Below are 21,884 nucleotides of genomic sequence, written 5' to 3' on the forward strand. Positions count from 1 at the left end.
TCTTTATGAGACAGGGAGCTAAGCACACAACAAAACTCTTACGAAAATACTTAAGTTAGCACGTTATACACAAATGCCCGAGGGGCACGAAAAACCATATACTCTAAAAGTGGAATGCGAATTACTAGCAGGTAAGTAACAGTTCTAATAGGCTTTGGAATCGCTAGGACTGGACTAGGGAATCGTTAGATTACTACTAGGAGGCCCAGGGGACTCGGGTGCAGAGTGTGCACTCTCACGCGGGATGCGGGACAAAGTCTATGGAAGCTAGAATTCACAAAGTTAGTGTTCACGGGCGAACCCGACCTGGTAGGGAGAAAACGACAGTGGATCCTGACCCTTGGATAGTGAGGCTATGCTGGGACACCGAAGTGCCGAAGTTACCTAGCCCAGGGGCTGCAGCTGCATAGGTCTGAAAAGACGTCGGGGATCTCGTTGCCGGACCAGGAGCCTGGAAGGAAGAAGTTGCTGGCAGGCGACCAGTGAAGAAAAGTTCGATGGATCCAAGCCTGGATCAAGGAAGAAGAAAACCTGAAAGCAGAGGGGACCAAGTTCTTGAATCACTAGCCAGTGATTAAGTGGGCACCAGGATGGCACCGGGCGAAGTCACCGCAGTCAGGTGAGTGGGCGCTGCTGGGCTCTGCAGTCTCTCGGACCAGGAGGCGTTGTCGGCGACCAGGATGGAGGTGCGAGCTGTCCCACGAAGGTTCTTGCTGTCGACGTCGCTGGACCCAGGATTGGGCAACAAGTCTTGGCAAATGCAAGGCCCACGCGGTGGACCTAAAATGGCGTCTTGGGTGGACCAGGAGGGTCCAGGGTACTTCTCCGATGGAGGGAAGCAAGGGCCAGTCTGGAGCAACCAGACCAGCAGCAGAAATGTCGTCGGGCGTCGTCAGGAAGGCCACAAGCCAGCGGGCTAGTAGCCAAACAACGCGGTGAGCAGCAAAAAGCAGAAGGGCCCCACGCAGATCGTGGAGATGCTGGGGGGCTGCACTTCGGTGCTGGAGCTGCTCAGGGTGGGGGCTTCTCGGACCCCAAAGCACTCACCAGGAATTCACTCGGCGGGCTTGCTGGAAAGAAGTCGTGCAGTCTTGAAGATGGCCGGTCCCTCGAGGTCTCGTCACACCCACGAATCTCAGCGTGACTGATGATGCAGGTAGAGGTCAGAGGTGCCAGGGAAGCCGGTTCTCGTCGAGCTGGGCAGTCTTGATCCGGAGGAGAGACTTGCAGCAGACCGCAGTGTTCTTAAGATGGTGCCTGCGGATGCAGGGTGACTACTCCTTAGTCACAAGGGAGAAATCTTAGGAAGAAGTCTTGAGTTCCTTTCGTGGAAAGTAGTTTCAGGATTCAAAGATGATCTGATTTGGAAGGGGGCCAGTCTCTACCTTTATCCTGTAAAAAGGGGCTGGCACGCGACTAAGTCCTGCCCTATGGGTGGGACTAGGAGGGGGGTGGTTACACCCACTTCCTTGGCGGGCTTTTCCCCGGCCCAGGGTCTGGAGTGACCCTGGAACTGGTTCAAGCCGGCCTATGCACAGTGAGCACCGGGGTGCTACTTGCAGTCACCTTCCTCTAAAGCCCTGCCTACCTACAATACACAAAACCCTGTCTGGGACGGTGCTGGCACCGCCCCTGGCAGGAAACCCTTTGTCCTTGTCTCCTGCTCTGGGAGGACTCCCAGCAGCAGGAGGGCAGACTTGTGTCTCGGTGGCAGCATCCATTTTGTGGATGCTAAGGCTCTGTCTGACTTTTAACCGGGTTATAGGTTACAGGCATGTCGTGTCCCTCTAGAAGGGTGGAATGCTAACCCCGTCGCCAGAATTGGCGAGGGGTTAGTATTCCAATTCGTATGACACCTTACTCGACATGTTTTGATAAAGCGATACCAGAGTTGGCACATAACCGCGAGGATTATAATGCACTTAAGAGTATATGGTATGCGATATCATGGAAACGGCTAAGGGATGGATCCCGAAAGCCGCAGACAGGCTCAGCTCGTGCCAGAGCACCATCTCACACGATTCCAAGCACTCTGCCTTCAGGATTGTTAAGGCCTGCCATAGGAGTGACTGATAGGAGATCTGTGTGTCCATTTTAGGGTTAGATATAGGTATACTATATCTAAAGCAAAGGGTGAGTACACCACCTTGCCCCAGCTGTCGTGCAGCCAGTTGTGTCAGTTTTAGTTAGTCAATCCAGGGGTGGCATAATACATGCTTCAGCCCCTGGGAGACTTCTGGGTACACCTCAGCCCTGGGTACAGGGACTTGGAGAGGGCCCAGTGCCAATTCAGTACCTGAGTACAATTTGGATAGAGAGAACAGCTAGGCTGTGGGTCTGATTAGCAGGCCCACAGCCAGGGAAAGTCGTAAACCAGTGCAGCAAAAAGCAAAAATCTGGGTGATCATAGGATTGCAGACCCTACTCTCCTACATGTACCATAAGTACCCAGGGCATAGGTGCATCCAAGGCCTACCAGGGGCTGCAGCATGTATTATGCCACCCCTGGCTGGCCCGCCAAACTGCCACCATTGGCTGATCACGTAGCTTGGGTAAGGTGGTGTAAGCACCCCTTACTTAGATATAGCATACCTATATCTACCTTAACATATAGACACATATACACCTATAAACCACTCCTATGGTAGGCCTCGACAATCCTGGAGGCAGAGTGCTTGGCTTTATGTGAGAGGGTGCCCTAGCATGAGCTGAGCCCCTCTGCAGCTTTCGGAACCATTTCCTTATAGCTGTTCTATGATCTAGCCATACCATATACTCTTAAGTGCATTATGCCTCGGGTTGGTTTGGCTTTATCAAAACATGTCGTGTAAGGTGTCAAACACTTTGGAATACTACCCCCCCCCCCCCCCCCACCCCCAATCCTGGCGGTAGGGGTAGCATTCCACCCTTCTAGAGGGAAAAGACTTGTATGTTACTGCTTTATCCGGTTAGTTAAACAGAGCCTCAGCATCACAAAATGGATGCTGCTGCCACAGACACAACTCTGACCACCTGGTGCTGGGGGAAACTCCAGCAAGGGCGGCCTGGACAATAGGTTTGCTGTCCAGGGAGGTGCCAGCACCTCCTCGGACAGGGGTTATGTGTATTGGGGCAGGGAGGGCTGCATTCATTGAATGTATCTAGACATTGCCTGGGGCAAACAAGGTGCTCAATGTATAGCCCGGTTCAAACCAGTTGCTGGGGCACTCCAGCCACAGATCTGGCGCGAAACTGGACCAAGGGAAAGGGGTGTAACCACCCCCTTCTCATGTCCACCCATAGGAAGGACCTAGCCAGGTAATCCAGCCCCTTAGCTTAGTATAAGTATAGGAGCTGTGTCCCCAGGACTTTAGATTATCCTGGAAAGAAACTTTGATACAGAACTCTGGGACCTTCGACATTCTATTCTGACTAGAAGACGGAAGACATCTTCCTTGTGGTCAAGGAGTGACCACCCTTTGCAAACAGGCACCACCAGTAACTTGCAGGTCTGCTTTGTCGATGCTCCCACAGGAACCCGAACACTCAACGACACAGGAACTGGACTCTCAGACTTCTCTGACTCCGACCCACATCCACAGCAAAGCTTAGACCCGTGGCGGACACGAGAGACGTGGAACCGGACACCCTGGACATCCTGCATTGTGCTAACTGCTCGACTACCGAGGAACCCTCACAGATGTGCATTGGGGTACGGGAAGCCCCAGACCCGAGCGCCTTTTGCACTGAAGCTCAGCCCTCCACACTCCACGAGTGCCGCCTGAGGCCCGCTCTTGCATTTCAGCTCGACGGGGCTTCCGCGTTCCTTGCCCGTTGGCTAGTGAGCCCCCTGAAGACTTTCCTTTTGAACTAAATTGCTTACCTGGTTGCTCCAGGCTTGCTCCAGCTTCCCTTCAATGGAGATGCGCCACAGACCTTGCTGGTCTGCAACAGAGCTAATCTCGACATCCTGCTTGGGTTGCGGTTGCCAAGGCTTGTTGGGTCCAATCCGGATACCGACACCACAGTCAACTAAATCCGTCGTGGGACAGCTCGAATCCAGCGCCTGGTCATCGTCGATGCCTCCTGGACCTCGTGGCTAAAGAGACAAGCTCACCTTCTTCCCCTTCAAGCACGCGACATCGCCTGGTTCCTTCCTGGTCACTGGCTAGTGTCCCCTCTGCTTTCAGGTTCTTCACATCACCGATCCACCCTTGGATCCATCTGGACACTTTTCCTCTGGTCGCCTGCAGCACTTCTTTGCAGATCTCCATAGAAAACGTCGACGAAACCCGACACGAAAAGAAACCTATGCACCCAGCTTCCCTGGGTGAGGTAACACGAGTATTCCGGTGCTCCCCTGGGTCTTGACTCTCGAAGTGTCCTAGTTTAAAGGGGTTTTATCGTAGTCCATCCGGAAGTGTCCTTTAACAGTAACTCTGCAACTTCTTCGTTACCCATTATAAGTCAATGGTAACTCGCGACTGTGTTTAGACACTGCACGCGTCTCCCGTGTGCCACCTACTTCCTGACCTTTGGTTGTTTAGTGTAGCCCCAGTGATTCTACAGGCCCTAGACCTGCTGTCTAATTCTCACGTGGTTCTTTTACTACTTCTTTAGTATATGGTTTGTGAGGCCCCTAAGGCATAACTGTATTTGTGCAACTTATCGTATGCTAAATGAGTAACTTGTGATGTACTTTTACCTCTGACCTCATAAAGCGTGCAGAGCGGTTGTGTTTAGAATAAATACATATATATTTGATATATACCTTGTGTGGTGTCCTTTCATTTGGTATTCAAGGGGTCCATGCTACCACTAGGATAGCTTGTCTATAAGGTTTACTTTACAACCACCATCAATAAGGGTTGATTAGACTGGTGCAAGGTGCCCACTAGAATAGTGGACATCATATGCCAGGCTAACTTCTCACAACAATGAAGACTGTTTTTTCATTGCGCTCACTTCAGCTTGTTGCGTAAACAAGCTCCAGGCTTTCGGGTGCAACAGCCATACCCCCACTCTTTTTCCAGACAGACTGATGGTGAGGACTAGGGTGGCCCTCTTGCCAAGAATCATGACTCCTTTTCACGTTGGGCAATCCATCAACCTTCCAATATTATTTGCCCCTCACCCCTCAAAAGGATTTTGTCCTTCCCTACTGCTGCGATAGGAGATCCTCCCGAAGGGGCAGCCTTATCTGAGGATGGATGCTGATGCCCCAGGGTTTGGAATACCATAGTCCCTTAGCCCAATTCCGAGCCACTAGGATGACTTGGGCTCAGTTGGTCTTGATCTTCTTCAGAACCCAGTGCAGGAGAGGTATCGGCGATAAGACATTCAGAAGCCCCAAGATCCACTCAACGCAGAACACGTCTCAGAGCGAGAGACACCGTAGAAACTCCAATGTGCGAAAGTGCTTACATTGTGCTTTCTCAGCGGTGGCAAAGCGATCGAGTCAGGGTGCTCGACATTTGTTGTAGAAATCCTTAATCACCTGTGTATGCAACTGCTATTCAAGGCATTGGCGGCTTAGTTCATCTTCTCTGGTGATCAAGAAACCCATCAGATTGTGAGTACCCAGAAAAATTATTTTGCGGTCTAGCCACGTCAAGAGAACCAATAAGCACAAGAACCTCACAATCCTACCCCGCCCTCCTTGTTGAAGTACCACACAGTGGTGGTGTTTTCTTTGAGCACGTGTACTAGTTTCCCTTTGATGGAGGACAGGAAAGCTTTCAAAGCCAAGCGGTTGGCTCTCACTCCAGAAGGCTGATATCGAGTTGGGCCTCTGCTGGAAACAAGATGCTTCTGATCTTCACCTGTGCCAGATCGCCACCCCAACCCAGAAGTAATGCATTGGTCACCAGTCTGAGCTATGGGTGCGGTAAGGAGAGGTGTTTGATGCTGACCCATTCGTGGTTCTGCAGCCACCACTGCAGATCTTTTGCAGTCTACTTTGAAATCTGGACCAGATCTGAAAGATTCCCTGGTGCTGTGCCCACTGAGACTTCAGATCCCACTGCAGAGCCTTCAGAGGCCATCAGTCCCACCAGCCTGTGTCCTCTCTGAGATCCAGTACAGAGGTTCTGATATCCAGATTATAACCGGAAAGTACAGGACTCTCTGCTCCCGGGGTGTAGGTGAGAAACTACACTGTGTCCAAAATGGCTCAGATAAATGTAAGTGTTTGTGAACGAGTCAAGTGTGAGTAGTGAACCCCAAGGATGTCAGGAGGTTCGCCATAGTCTAGACGTGGGTGATGACTGCCTGAGGCGAGGTTGCCTTCTACTGCCAGTCATCAAGGTAGGGAAAAATTGGGACCCCTGACCTCCAAAGATGTGCTGTAAGCACTGCCATTATTTTGGTGAACACCCAGGGCTGTAGAATGGAGCAGGCTGAAAATGCACGCGGCCTACTGTGAACCGCATGTAATTTGGCCGTACAGGATCAGAATGTGAAAATAAGCGTCCTACAGGCCCAGCATTACCATCCAGTTTCCAGGGTCTAGGTCAGGCAAGACCTGGGTCAGGGTGGGCATCTTGAACTTGTCTCTTCGCAGAAAGGCATTGAGAGGTCGAAGATCTAATAATGGGCAAGAATTCTATACTTTTTTCATCACCAGGAAGTAGCGGGAACAACAACCATGACTGTCGTCTGGCTCCAGGACACTCTATGGCTCATGTGGCCGAAAGAACCTGCACATTCTGATGTAAAAGAGACAGATGGTCCTCTGTCAGTCGTTCTGAGGATAGTGGAAAGTGTGGTGTGGTTCGAGAAATGGTAAGGTGTAACCCTGGGGAAAGATTTGCAGGACCCACTTGCCTGAAGTTATCACCCGCCGCCCTTGCTGAAAACGTAGGATCCTGCCTCCAACAGGGTGTCCATGTGCCAGCAAGGACATGCTAAAGAGGTTTGAGGGTGCAGCAGCTAGAGAGGTGGAAGGCTGGGCTGTGCACTGTCCTTGTTATCCTCTCCTGTGGGCACCATGGCTATGACCAGGAAAGGGGTAGGGTGATTGATGCATCAATTGAGCCAGTTGGCAGTACTGGAAATCCCCAACGTAGCCACAGAGGGGGCAAAATTGTTGCTGCGGCTGGCGGGTGGGAGCAAAGAGGCCCAGCGAGTGCCTTGTGGCCCTGCTATCTTTGAAGCACTTTAAGGGCTGAGTTTTCTTTGGCCCTGTAAAGGCGTGAGCCATGAAAATGGCATGTCCTTTAGGCTAGTCTGGACACCTCCAAAAAACCTGGTGGACCACGCTGCACCCACGTAGAGCCACACTAGCTCTTCCCAGCGAATAAGTGGTATTGAGCCCACCACAGATTGTGAAATTAGCCACATAACTGCCTGCCTTAGAAAGGATTGCACCCGCTTCTTTTGGAAATATGGGTTCTGTAGTAGGGGATCTCTGTGTATAGTCCTAATCTGTGAATAGTTCCGCCCATGTGCGTGGACCCCGGAGCAATCAAAATAGTCTCTTACGTCGTCTTCTTCAGCAGTCCTGCATAGACACTTAAGAGAAAATGAAAGACAAATAATGCAGCCTTACATTAACAAGGCTACATTGGCCAGTACTTCATCCTGAAGTGAAAAAGGATAGCCAAATAATATAGTAATTTACACATTTTACAGAGTTTCACACATAGAGAAACTCCCCTTCACAAAAATCCTTTATCATGATAGAGAGGAAGGGTTGGACAGACAAGCTCCATAGGCTGCCATTATGTGTCTGGAAAAGGGACACCGTGCCTTTAAGGAACCCTCCAGAGACCCTTGGTATCCCATGATGCACAGCCAAAGGCAAGTTACTTTCAGTTCTTTTTTCCGGCTCCTGCTAGCAGGACTCTGGAGCATTGAGCTCTACCTTTATTGGTGTTACTTCAAATGTTGGAGCTTTTTTGATCTAATTAGTGTTTCAATCGACGTCTGGGGCCTTTATCTTCCGTTTGCTGCTTCTTTTGAGCTGCAAGTCCACCTCTTTCCTGTCGAAATGCCAGCTTTATTCGACAAGTGCCCTGAGTGTGTTCGGAAGAAGGCCAAGTCAGACCCACACAGAGTATGCATACTCTGTCTTCCATCAACACATGTTCCTGATTCCTGTGATATTTGTCAATCTTTCTCCAGGAGGACCCTGCGTGACAGGGAGAAGATCCGTCTTCAAGGCCTGGAGCAGAGAAGACATCAGGATGCAGGTGGGACCTCTGGGCATGGAGGAACTCTATTTTCTTCCACTGTCCGTGCATTGGCCTCTGGGGGGGCTCACCAGTGAAGAAAAGGCCCAGAAACTGCACCGGTCCCGGTCGGCGTCCAGAGGTATGACTACTATATGCTCGCCGTCGACCCAGGGCTCTGGGTCGAAGTGACGTTGATGCTCGGCGTGAGAGTAGCGGCCCAGAAGGCAGCTGGCATTTACAGAGTGGAGGGCCAAGTTGTCAAGGAAAACATTCTTTTTACAAAGGTTTCCATCCTCTTTGATTTGCTGTCAGGAGGAGTAGTGGGAAATGAGTTTGGGTTAACCGTACTGGACAAATCATGAACTACAAGGTTCTCGGCATAGGGTGCTGAGTAAGAAAAATCTGGAGCAGGACAGTAGCACTTGGCAAACTGTTAATTAATAGGTAGGCCTGAGGAGGGTTTGGCCCAGCTCCCCATAAGTTTGGTTAGAGCCTCATTGAACAGAAGAAGAGGCTCAGGACTTGTTTCACCAGGCTGAAGTACCTCATTTAAGACGTTGGTTTTGACTTCCTGAATAGGAAGCTTAAGGTTGTGGACCTCCACCGGCCTTTGTATAGCATTGGATGCTCTCCTGTGTAGCAGGGCATGTAAGAGAAACTAGTGCAGTGTCCGGGAAGGTGTCCAGTCTGCAGGCGCCCTGAAGGGCTTTGTACCAGTTATCTTCTTGATTGGCTGGGCAATCTCATCTCCAGCATCATAGCCCTCATTATCATTGAGTCTGTGCCGCATAATTCATGGAGACGTGAGGCCATCCGGAAGGCACAGTTTCTGGTAGAGATTCTATTTAACCGCTTATTCCTCACCGCCCCTCCCGCCCCCATGTTCCCTGAGCTGGGCTCATTCATTTAATAAGTTTCCAACTTCGAGATCTGCACACTGGTCATGGTTAATTTGATTTTGGCTCCGCGTCTGCAAGTGCAGATGGGTCCGAAAGAAACTCATGTCCGCTCTCACGATTGGCGCCCATAAATGCCTGCACTCATGATCAACGCCGAATGACCTTGATGTGGAACCAGCGGCATCTCCTGCTGATGTGCAGGGGTGCTGCTAAAAATCTTCCACAACCAGTCTGGTGCCTGAGGAATACTCAAAAAGTGAAGATTCTTCAATTAGATCAAGTCTCTACCAGAAAGAGCATTACTGAAGGTAAATATCTTGTCCTTCAGGAGTTAAAAGCGGTTAGGCAGACATCAGAGTGTTTCCTTGATGGTGGTTTTGGCGATCAGTATTGGAGAATTCCTATTTTGTTTTTAAATTGTATGTCTAGGACTGGAATACACCAAGTGATTTCGAATTTTAGGTTAGTCTCCAAAGGTACTGACAGTATCTTGTGGGCAAGACCTCCCTAAGCGAGCTTAAGATGCAACTTCTGTTGGCTTATCAAAAGCTGAAAGATGTGTCTTCTCCCACACATATTCCAAATGTTGGTATCTTGAGATAATAAAGCTTGGGTTTGCCAAGCTGCAGCATAGATGAAGTAGATTGGTGCCACCTTACATCTCTCTTAAGCATTAATGGCCATTTAGAGCTAGCTCTTACCATGCTATGTATTCTCATTGTATCTATTTGAGGGACCATCAGTCTTTGGTTTAAAGATAGGCTGGCAGGTCACAGTCTTCAGATCAGAAGCAGTAGGACCTGAGGTGAGGTTCTACCATGCTGTAGACAATTGAAATAGTCTGAGGATGTAAAGAATAAATACTGTTTATACGCTTATTTAAGTTCTTTAGAATTAGGATGGAGTATACATCCAAATGTCACATTTAACTTCTGGAATACTTGTGAGGGTATCTTATGAGTTGTGTACATTTCATTTGAGAATCAATCAAAATAAATGGATGTGGAAAGGACGTGAACTAAACGAGTGTGAATACTACACATGGTCTGGAATGAGCTTTCAGAAAATGAGTTAATTATTATACAACTGCATGTTTTTCATCACATAAACCTTGATTGTGAGCAAAGCACTTAATGTACAAGTGCCTTTCATTGGATGTTGGAGAACACTCAAATCCAGGTGGATAGAAAATTATTAGAATAAGCCCACATATTTCCTCATGCTTCTTTTGTTTTCTCCCCTTAGGTGAGGCAGCTGCAAGAGGATGCTGCACGGCTTCAGGCTGCCTATGCTGGAGATAAGGCTGATGACATTCAGAGGAGGGAGAACGAGGTTTTGGAGGCCTGGAAAGCATTATTGGATGCTTGTGAGGGGCGCAGAGCTACATTGGTAGATACAGGGGACAAATTCCGTTTCTTTAGTATGGTGCGTGATCTCATGCTTTGGATGGAGGATGTTATTCGTCAGATAGAGGCCCAAGAAAAGCCAAGGTAACCAGTTTAGGGCATGTGTTAAGTTGCTTAACCTTGTGATCTCAAGGAGCTGCCATGAATTGTATCAATTTCCAGCATTTATTGCTCAATTAGCTTGGCTTCAAAGTAGAACGGCCTCCTAGGATATCTTCTTTTTTCAGTCGTTCATTTTCCAGTCCTTCCTGCTTTTCTGAGGGTAACCTTTGAAATCAGAATCTCACTAGTTATTTTAACTTTTTAACGTTGCCAGTTCATAAATTTGAAAGGTCCAGAGCTGGTCTAACCCACATATGCAACTGCGAGCTTCCAGACGTAAGCAGCTATTTTATTGTATTAGTGAAGCATAAAGCACATTATGGATAGTCAAGAAGAGGTTACTCAATTTGCTTTGTGTGTTTGTCATTTTATATGTAGGGATAATTTTTGCATCATGCAAGAGATTTGTGGATATGTCATGACCTTGTTGCAGCAAGCTGGTAGCGGTGACAACCATGTCCTGGAGCACAAAGCCATGTGTCGGGTTAGAACAGCATGCACATATCTACCATAATTACCTTATCAAGTTTGCATCTTCTGACAACAGAACATGTTGATTCAAGACACAGGGCTATCTCCAATGCATCTGTGTACCCCAAGGATGGTCATAAAACACCATTGTAGTGCTTCTAAGGGGCCCACCCAGAAGTAATGCTGGCGCAACCCAAGGTTAATCGGAAACATCGCAGTAGATATTAAATAGTTGCAGCTCAATAATTAAACCAGAAGCAGACATGGCACATACCAAGAATAATAAGAGACACAAAAGTAGTGGGTCTAAGGAGCCAACACAGAAGTAGAGGTGGCACAACACAGGAATGACTACAGAAACCACAGTGTGTGTTTAGGTGGTCATGTTTCTCTTGGTGGAGGTGACTTTCAATAAGTACCACAGTCACCCAAGGTAATGGTACTAGGGGATGAGACGATAAACAGTAGGACTGTGGAAGTAATTGGTAATGATATGCTTGTTGCATGTGTGGTTGTAAATACATGTGCTTAGCATACTCCTGCCGTCTGGTTGGACATTACAGGTAGTTTTTCTTCGATGAAGCTTCAAGTCACAAGATATGGAGTGATTCTTTCTTTAGCCTACAATGTGCATGAGCATTGATTCCACCCTTAAACTGGTTGAACGCAATAAGCTATGGTTTTACACTGACTCGTTTGCTTACAGTGACTTGAGGCCCTACTTCAGTTTGTTAGGCAAAAGAAAACAATGATGTTTGCTATCTACACCTAGAATCCACGTGATTGGTTCAATGACCAGAGACACCATACCGGGTCCGATCTACTTTAAGATACTGAGGACTTGGCCTTGGAGAATGTCTGCAGATGGAGCAAACTCCCTTTAGACTCTTCTCACTCTGTAACGCAAAATACACTTGGGCTGATCATGATGAGGTTTGTAACATATGTCTCTCTCCTGAGCACGAGCAGTAGACGTGCAATTTCTGTCTTCCTTTCAGAGCAAGAAAATGCTGTGGTACTAGAGGGAAAGACACTGGGCACACTTGAAAATGCAGGTGCATCTCTCCGGGGAACAGAATCCCTTTGATGTTGACAAAGGGATGGTATGCCTCTCTGGCACACCGCTCACTAAGCCAAGCCCAGTTTCGATACAGTTTACAGAAACATGTGAGGAAGATGGAGTACACCCTTTGGAGTCGATGCCAGTAGGACCACACACAGAGAACCCCGAAGTCTGTGAGTACCTATCTCAGCCCTGGGGTTAAGATGTAATCTCAGAAACTGCCCTACTCCGAGGCAGAGCACCATTCCAGAGGAAGTCTGACATCGAGCCTGAACTGGCTGAAATTAAAAGTCCCCAGGCCACTGCTGCTGTTGGGCTCCGATCAGACCTGATTAAATGCGTCAGAGTATAGTCACCATCCACACCATACCTTGGCACCTTCTTGGCTGAAGGGCAACAAGCCTGCAGAGCCAAAAATACTGCATGCAGGTTCGGAGCCAATCTCAAAGCCAAAACCCACCCCACCCCACCCCAGCTCCAACCTCCAAAACCTCAGAGGCACCCATCCTCAGGAGATTGGCAGAAGAGATTAATTAACATCACACAGAAGCATCGCTTTATTCATTCAGAGGCCGAATTTTTCAAGGCCTGATTCCTTGCAGCCTCCCATCCCAAAGAAGAAGAGGCTGACATTCACAGAGGTACTATAGAAGGAAGCACCTCAGTACCCAGTCCTAAAAAGCACAAGGATCAAGTAACTCCCCTACCTTCTCCACCTAAATCTCACCCAAGCATGAACCATCCACTTCACCTTTGCCCTCACCATGGTCACTCACTAGGGACTAGACAGAGGTGTCCCCTGCCCCCCGCCCCCCTCCTATTTGCTCATTACATGGATTCTCTGGCAAACGTGATTAGAACAAACAAAGAAATTAAAGGGGTGGCCATTGTCAGAGAAGAACACAAAAGCTACCTATAACACAGACAATGTCTTAATAACATTAATCGATCCAGTCTATTCGCTCCCACCCATCCTGGATGAGTTGTCTAAATTCGGCCAGGCTGCATGATTCAAAATCAATCTTCAGAAGTCTATCCTTTTGAAGATAACCCTCTCATCTGAGCCAGCAGAAAATATAAGAGCACGATATCCTCTGGGTTGGGCCAAGAAATATAACTCATACCTGAGAATTAATATGTATCCTTCTCTGGAAGACACAGCCCATGTAAACTATTTAGACCTGAAGGCTCTGTGAATTGAGTTACAAAAATGGTATAATGGGGGCCTCTCATAGCTCTTCCATATCACCGCACTGAAAATGTCAGCCCTCCCAGATTCCTATACTTGGCTCAGTCCATCCCCGTGCGGTCATCGAATGGGAGCCTAAAAGAAATTCAAAGCACAGTAAATAACTTTCTATGGGGAGACAAGGAAGCTAGACTTCCCAAGAGAACGATGTATGCCTCCCACATCCGTAGGTTGCCTGGAGTTACCACACATAAACTATTATCAAGCAGCCCAACACCTATTCATGGTAGAATAGAGGCAGGTAGCCACGGATCAAGCCTGGTGATCAAACCATTGTGGGCGAACTCATTTAGAAGATCCTCATGGGATCTATATTCCGCCTTTGTTAAACGTACTACATTACTCTCTGGAGATACGATCATGACTAGAAGGGCTCGGCTTATTCTTTCCCCCCTCCCTCCTATCATAGGAAACCCTGACTTCGCCCCTGGCATGAACTTCAGCCAGTTTTTAGAATGGCAGAAGGAATTGTAAGAGTTGGCGATTTATATGACCTTCACGGCATGCCTACGAGTCAGGCGGGAATATGGCTGCCCTGATGACGGGTGACTGTTATGTCCAAGTGAGACACTGGGCAACCCAGAGGAATGTGAAACCTGGGGCTTCCAGACACATGCCCACTTTTGAGAAGTGGGTCTTCCTCAAGACTGATAAGAGAAGGCTAATCGTTTTACTTTACAAAGCCCTTAACAGTGAACCCATTAAAATGCTGATAGCGGGCCAGATAAGGTAGGAGGCCAAAATTGGTTGGACGATCACTCACAAAGAGTGCACAGAAATATCACTTCTATAGGGTAGGCACTTAAAAAATAAAACTCACGACCTCTTGGTATTACACACACACATCAGGGTACACAATGGGACGTGGCAAATGTGACCTTTTTTGTAGGAACTGTGGTAGTTATGGGTCACATCTTCATTTACTGTGACACTGTCCCAAACTCCATGGAAATTGGAGGGAAACCCTAGACAAGATTGATTGTATTCAAGGGATCAAATTCCCTCTATATTGGGGTGGCAGATTTTCTGATAGATACATCTGCCGTGTGGATTCCTCACCTTGTGAATACCCCTTGCGTCTGCAACATTCGGAAATTCTTTTTTCGTAGCTTCGCGCCGACGTGGACTCCTGACGTCATAGAGACACGACCTCGCTCGCGACTCCGCTGACGTCACCGACGCCTATAACAGGCCCACGCCGGCGTGATGACATCCGTTCCCTTTTTTCCGCGTCGTCGACGCTAACGGTTTCGGGATACTCTGTAGCCATTAGTACATTGTTACTTCGTTTCTTCGATTCTCCGTTCTCAGATATTTCTGTTCTGTTGTCATGTCGACAAAGAAGACCGGGTTTAAGCCTTGCAGAGAATGCGGGAAGATGATGTCCGTTACGGACCCTCACCAAGACTGTATCTGGTGTTTAAGCTCGGATCATGACGTCGAGGATTGTTCATCTTGTCAAAAGATGAATCCGAAGGCTCTTCGTGAGAGGGAATCTAAACTTCTTGTTGCCAAACTTAAAGCAAGTAAGGTTAAAAAATCCTCAAAGCGTCCGAAGAAGTCGAGGTCGAGATCCAGGTCAAGGTCTCGAGAGGCGTCGGCCTCGAAGTCATCATCCGGTCATGCTTCCGGTTCCCACAAGAAGCATAAGAAGAGGAGACACGGATCACGTCATCATTCCAGATCAAAGTCTCCCAAAAGGATGAAGTCGAAGGTTATTCCTCCTCATGAGCCGGTAGGTGAGCCTTCACCTTCGGAGTCGGTGGTCCATTCTCCGACTCCTGTTCCAGATCCGACTCCGACTCCGTCTCCGGCTGAGTCTCCGGCTCCGGAAGACGCCGATGGAGTTCCTGTTGAGGAAGGGGCTTCGAATCCTGTTGAGGAAGCAGATTCTAATGTGCCTCGTGGTCAGCCTGAGCATCCACCATTCCCGACTCCAGGTCAGGACCCTTCTGCGTTTTTAAACGCGATGTATGGTGTTTTCTCGAGGTCGTGGTACCCCTCTGGAGCACCTTCGGGTCCCATGGGTCCAATGGCTTTCAATTTGGGTGTTCCACACTCGTATGCTCCGGCACACTTCATGCCGTATATGCCGGCTCCGACTCCGTTATGGCAGTACCAAGCTCCACCGAGGTCGACGCCGGTGTCGACGCCGGCTCGGCCGAAGTCGACGACTCCGGTCCCGGCGTCACCAACTCCCTTGGATTCTATGGGGCAGCCTTCCAAGCCCTCGGATTCGTTTCCGAAGTCGGCTCCGGCGCCGTCGAATTCGGCGTTGGATTCGACTGCACTTCGAGTCAAAATGAGGTCTCGTAGAGAGGCTCAACGGCTTCTGGAGGAGCATAGAGTTACTGATTCATCTTCTGAGGTGGAAGAAGGTGAATTGGAAGGGGATTGTTTCGAAGACCTGGCAGATGCTAGTGGTCTTGAGTTTTCACCGGAGTGGTCTTTGCCTTCTGGACCTGATGCTCCCTCCAGAGATGTCCAACCTTATCATGTTGTCATGAAGAAGGCAGCAGGACTTTTAGGTCTGACTTTGCCCTCTGTCGAGTTTAAATCGAATTTGTTGACAGAGGTTCTCCATTCTCCTAGTTCATCAGTGGAACCTTTGCTCCCATTTAACGATGCCTTAAAGGATCCTATAATGGAGGTTTGGAAAAAGCCTTTTTCTGCTCCTGCAGTTGCAAAGAGTGTGGCTAGGAGGTATAGAGTGGCTCCTGAGGATCCTGCTTTCTTATCTTCGCATCCTTCACCTGAAAGTTTGGTGATTCAGGCCGCTTGCTCTAAGAAGTCTGTTGGGGCTTTTCCGCAGGTGCCTGGCGACAAAGAGGCAAAGAAACAAGATCAGGTCGCGAAGAAGATTTTTTCTTCGTCCAGCATGGCTTTCAAGTCTTCTAACGCCACTTGCCTCATGGGAAGGTACATCCATGCTCTTATGGACTCTATAAGATCTTTGGTCCCTAAGGTTCCTGAAGCTAGTAGAAAGGACTTTGAAGAGGCTTTATCTGACACTCAGGCAGCGGCTCGTCAGGTCATCCAAAGTGGACTTGATACAACAGATTCTGTGGCAAGAATTATGGGCACGGCAGTTGCCACGAGGCGTTCAGCCTGGTTGAAGTCCTCTGACTTCTCAGCGGATGTGCAGTCTGCATTATTGGATTTGCCTTTCGATGGCGAGGGGCTTTTTGGAAAGAAGGCAGACGCGGCCTTGGAGAGATTCAAGGACAGCAGGGCAACTGCTAGATCTCTGGGCCTTCAGGTCAGGGGTTCTACGACCAGGAAGTTTAGAGGGTTTGGTCGCTCTTCCTTTCGGTCGTATAGACCCGCTCAGCAGCAGCAGCAACAACAGCAGCAGCAGAATACCTTGTATAGGTCTTACAGAGGGAAACAGAGATCACGTCCTCGAGGTCGTCAGGTCTCTTCCTCCTCCACCTCCTCCAACCCCCCAGCCACAGAAAAGCAGCCCTAGATCCGCCATTCAGGATCATGTGGGTCCAGTGGGGGGCCGGCTTACCTACTTTCTACGAGATTGGGAATCAGTTACATCAGATCTTTGGGTTCTCAATCTCGTAGAGAATGGGTATGCCCTTCCCTTTCGGGAATTCCCTCCCAATTACCCTCCTTGCCAGGGATATTGCTCAGAGGAACATCTGTTACTCCTACAGGAGGAAGTCCAAACACTTTTGAGAAAAGGTGCGATAGAGGTGGTTCCAGAGCAGGAAAGGGGTCAGGGATGCTACTCCCGGTATTTCCTGATTCCCAAAAAGGATGGCAGGCTTCGTCCGATCCTGGATCTCAGGATCTTGAATTTTTATCTGAAGCAGGAGAAATTCAAGATGCTCACCCTTGCTCAGGTTCTTCAGGCTCTGCTGGAAGAAGACTGGAGGGTGTCACTCGACTTGCAGGATGCGTACTTTCACATCCCAATCCTGAAGTCGCACAGGAGGTATCTCCGTTTTACGGTTGGGTCACAACACTACCAGTTTGCGGTCCTTCCGTTTGGACTTACTACTGCACCTCGGGTCTTCACCAAGGTGATGGCAGTGGTGGCGGCGCATCTCAGAAGATCGGGGATTCCGGTATTCCCGTATCTGGACGATTGGCTGATCAAAGCAGAGTCGTCAGAGGTTGTGCTTCATCATCTGCAGGAGACAACCCAGTTGTTGTACAGGTTGGGTTTTTCAATAAATGTACCCAAGTCTCACCTGGTGCCCTCCCAGCGCAACCTGTTCATAGGTGCAGTACTGGACACAACCGTATGTCGTGCATTCCCTCCCCCTCAAAGGATTCGCGACATACGGGAGATGATTCCTTTATTTTACAATGGAGCGGTTGTTCCAGTCCTGAAGGTCCTTCGCCTGCTCGGTATGATGGCTTCATGCATACTGTTGGTCAACCATGCACGCTGGCACATGAGGGCGCTCCAGTGGTGCCTCCGCAAGCAGTGGTATCAGCACAGCGGAGATCTCAGGGAGTCAGTGAGGATCTCCAGAGAAGCTGCAGCGGATCTGTCTTGGTGGGGCGTGGAAGGCAATCTGTCCCAAGGAAAGCCTTTTCAACTTCCCCCATCGGTGGCCACGGTGATATCGGATGCATCCACTCTCGGGTGGGGTGCTCATCCGGGGGATCTGGAGGTCAAGGGCCTTTGGTCTCCAGAGGAAAGGTTGCTTCACATCAACCTTCTAGAATTGCGGGCGAAACGTTTGGCGCTCAAGGCCTTCCTCCCTTCCCTTCGCGGTCAGTCTGTTCAGGTCCTAACTGACAACACGACCGCGATGTGGTATATCAACAAGCAGGGAGGAGTGGGGTCGCAGTGTCTCTGCAGAGAGGCTCTGCGTCTCTGGTCCTGGGCTCAGGACCATCAGATTTGTCTAATGGCGAATCATTTGGCCGGAGTGTTGAACGTTCGTGCAGACAGTCTGTCGGCAGTTCTCTGCCGACCACGAGTGGAGGCTTCACCCGGAGGTGGTTCACGACATCTTTCGGATGTGGGGGACTCCTCGGGTGGACCTGTTCGCCACTCACGAGAATGCGCACTGTCTGTCTTTCTGCAGTCTCCAGTATCCGATGCAAGGAGCCTTGGGGGATGCGTTTCAGTTGAGTTGGAAAGGTCAACTCCTTTACGCGTTTCCCCCATACCCTTGATTCCTCGGGTTCTGAGGAAGATTCGCCTAGACCGGGCCCAAGTCATATTGGTCGCCCCGGATTGGCCAAGAAGGGTGTGGTATACAGATCTTCTCCACCTCTCCTCTCACCCGCCGCTCCGTCTCCCTCACAGGGCAGACCTCCTCTCTCAGATGGAGGGGCAGGTTCTACACCCCCACCTCCAGACATTGCACCTTCATGCCTGGAGATTGAGCGGGGCAACCTGATTTCCTTTTCCCTCCCGCCTGACGTTGTGGATGTCATCTTGTCAGCCAGGCGTGACTCCACTAAGTCCGTCTATTCTTATAGATGGGCGAAATTTGTCTCGTGGTGTGGGGAAAGGTCTATTGATCCTTTGAAGGCCCGTTTATCTCATGTTCTTCAGTTTGCCCTTTCTCTGGCGCAACAGGGTCTTGCCGTTGCTACAGTGAAGGGCTATCTTTCTGCGCTGTCAGCTTTTCTCTGTTTGCCTGACCAGCCTTCTCTTTTTAAGTCACCTGTGGTTTTAAGGTTCTTAAAGGGCCTTATTAATAAGTTTCCTCCTGTCCCTTTTATTGTGCCTCAGTGGGACTTGAATCTGGTCTTGACCTTCTTGATGGGTGCTCCTTTCGAGCCTCTCCACAAATGTCCCTTGAGGCTTCTTACCCTTAAAACGGTTTTCCTCGTGGCAATAACCTCGGCAAGGAGGGTAAGCGAGCTTCAAGCTCTTTGTCACAAGCCCCCTTTCTTGTCCATACATGCTGATCGAATGGTTCTCAGGACCAGGGCTGCTTTTCTGCCTAAGATGGTAACTCCCTTCCACCTAGGACAATCCATTACTTTACCTTCCTTCTATCCTCCCCCTCACCCTTCTAAGGAGGAAGAGAGACTGCACCGTCTGGACCCTAAGAGGGCGGTGTCCTTTTACTTGGACAGATCCAAGGACTTTCGTTTGGAGGACCAGCTCTTCGTTGGATTTGCTGGCTGCAAGAAAGGGAGAGCGGTCCATAAAAGAACTTTATCGAGATGGATCGTCCTCTGCATAAAGATCTGCTACTCTTTGGCCGGTAAGGAACCACCAGAGGGTATAAGGGCTCATTCAACTAGAGCTAAATCTTCGACCTCTGCATTGGCTAGAGGTGTGCCTGTTGAGGATATTTGTAGGGCCGCAACTTGGTCTTCCCTCCACACTTTCGCGAAGCATTACTGCTTAGACTCCGAAGTGAGGAGGGACGGTCACTTTGCGCGCTCTGTCCTTCAGGATTTCCTGGTCTAGAAGAGTGGACGCCCTCCTCCGGGAGTGGGGACTGCTGTGGGACTCTATTCACAAGGTGAGGAATCCACACGGCAGATGTATCTATCAGAAGAACAAGTTACTTACCTTCGGTAACGCTTTTTCTGGTAGATACTATATCTGCCTGTGGATTCCTCACTGACCCACCCGCCTCCCCGTTGTCCACTCTTCTTTGCCAGAGTTACTGTATTGTAATGTATATATATATTTTGTTGTCAAGGAAATGTTCCAATTTCTTTCCTGCTTTTGCTTAACACTGTGTGTTTTGCCTTGATTATTGTGTACTATGTATACTTGTATATTTCTACTGTCATTGGTCCGTCCGTGTGCCTCGATGGCACGGAAAAAAGGGCGGAACTGATGTCATCACGCCGGCGTGGGCCTGTTATAGGCGTCGGTGACGTCAGCGGAGTCGCGAGCGAGGTCGTGTCTCTATGACGTCAGGAGTCCACGTCGGCGCGAGGCTACGAAAAAAGAATTTCCGAATGTTGCTGACGCAAGGGGTATTCACAAGGTGAGGAATCCACAGGCAGATATAGTATCTACCAGAAAAAGCGTTACCGAAGGTAAGTAAATTGTTCATCTCTCCTATCCTCTGAAATCTGACAGAGGCTGTCAGACTTCCTTCCTCCTGATCACAGTTAAACACGCTACACAGGGCATTTGTGGTAAGGGGAATGCGCCTACCTACAGAACCTGGATCTTCTGAGTCTGGGACTTTTTGAGGATGGAGATGATCGCTTTAGGGCTGGCAATTAGAGGTGACCGCTTAAAATTGCTCTGGAAAGCTTACTTAAGCAACAAGTCTTAAATATTACCCCAGCATCACATATAAACACTGGTTTTCAGGAGTAGAGTAGGCCCATATTTCATTTTAGCCATGGGGCTTTCACTGGTTTCACTATATTCAACTGCACCTGTTTTTGGGGGGGATCTCCCCAGGATGGTGTGTGGGGCGGGGCATTGATTTAGTTCCTTTATCAATACCTTACTGCCCTTATCAAAGATTGAGCGATGTAATGGGAATGCCTTTCTACGCTTATTACTGTTTATGGCATTGCTCTTTGTCTTTCGAAAGGGCCCCTCAGCCTTGGGCTGTAGGCGGGTGTATGTGTATCAAAAATTTGGAATAAACAAAGTATTCCTAAATTGATATTGTAAGGAAGGGCGCCCACAAACTGTATAACAAGAAGTAGAGTCCCATGATGGCAATGAATTTTGACTTGTCACTGATATTTTGAGACACATCAGGGAGCACATAATGTCATGCCTTGCTAGTCAAAAGTTTCTTCCTTCCTGATGAAGAAGGCATTAAATGGAAGACTACTGAAACTATGTGCCCATAGTTGATGCCGCAGGAAAATGTCTAGAAAAGAGGAATGAAAAAGTAGACCAGGTTGAGTTGTAAACCTAAATGGTTATATTTAGGCATTCCCTTTACCAAGGACAATTATAAATGTGTATGAATTATAGGATATTTTGACTGTGTTTCAAAATAGAATGTGTGTGTTAGGATTTGTTAATTTGATTATTTGTAATGTGGGATACTGACGATTTCAAAGAAAGTTATATAAACAAATTTTGTGATCGAGTACAGGCTGGTTCTCTTACGTAAGATTGAGCGTAGTTCACTACTATAATATGTACCCTGTAAGCTGGTAAGTACTGTTCACGTTCTTTAATACTCAACATACTTTATTTAGCTAACTACAATGCATACTTCTCTTCCTTTTCACCCAGTGTGCAAAGAACAACCTATCGGTGGAGTTCATGCTCATGCTTTGTGGACTAAGGAATGAGTCAGTCCACAACCCGTGACTTCAAGCTTCTTCGAAGAACAAGCACTGGCAAAGCCAATAGGTCTTGCCTATGCGAAATATATTGTCTTGGTCTGTTTTTTAGGTCTCGCTGAGGCAGCGCATGCGATGCTGTGCGATAAATTTAGTGTGTGGGTTTTCAAAGTGCTGCCACAGGCTTTTGGTGGCCTAGCGCTTGTGTTCACGTGAGCAGCCGCCATGTGGGTTTCTGTCAAGGCTCATTAAGCCTTGCATACCTCAATGAGCTTTCACGTTCATGCTTGTCGAACCCAAATGCGTGTTTGGGTCAGTCATTTCACTAATAAT

At 48.7% G+C, this 21,884-nt stretch overlaps 1 protein-coding gene across 3 annotated transcripts in view; it reads left to right on the forward strand.

Annotated features, from left to right (window-relative positions):
• SPTBN1 (spectrin beta, non-erythrocytic 1) overlaps positions 1 to 21,884 on the forward strand; it is a 503,123-nt gene that overhangs the window by 394,562 nt on the left and 86,677 nt on the right. For all 3 annotated transcript variants that reach the window (XM_078649481.1, XM_078649482.1, XM_078649483.1), the window contains one exon: positions 10,298 to 10,542. In XM_078649481.1, coding sequence (XP_078505607.1) covers positions 10,298 to 10,542 — 245 coding nt within the window. The remainder of the gene's footprint in view (positions 1 to 10,297; positions 10,543 to 21,884) is intronic.

Source organism: Lissotriton helveticus, chromosome 6 (genome assembly GCF_964261635.1).
Source record: "Lissotriton helveticus chromosome 6, aLisHel1.1, whole genome shotgun sequence".
Classification (NCBI taxonomy): Eukaryota; Metazoa; Chordata; class Amphibia; order Caudata; family Salamandridae; genus Lissotriton; species Lissotriton helveticus.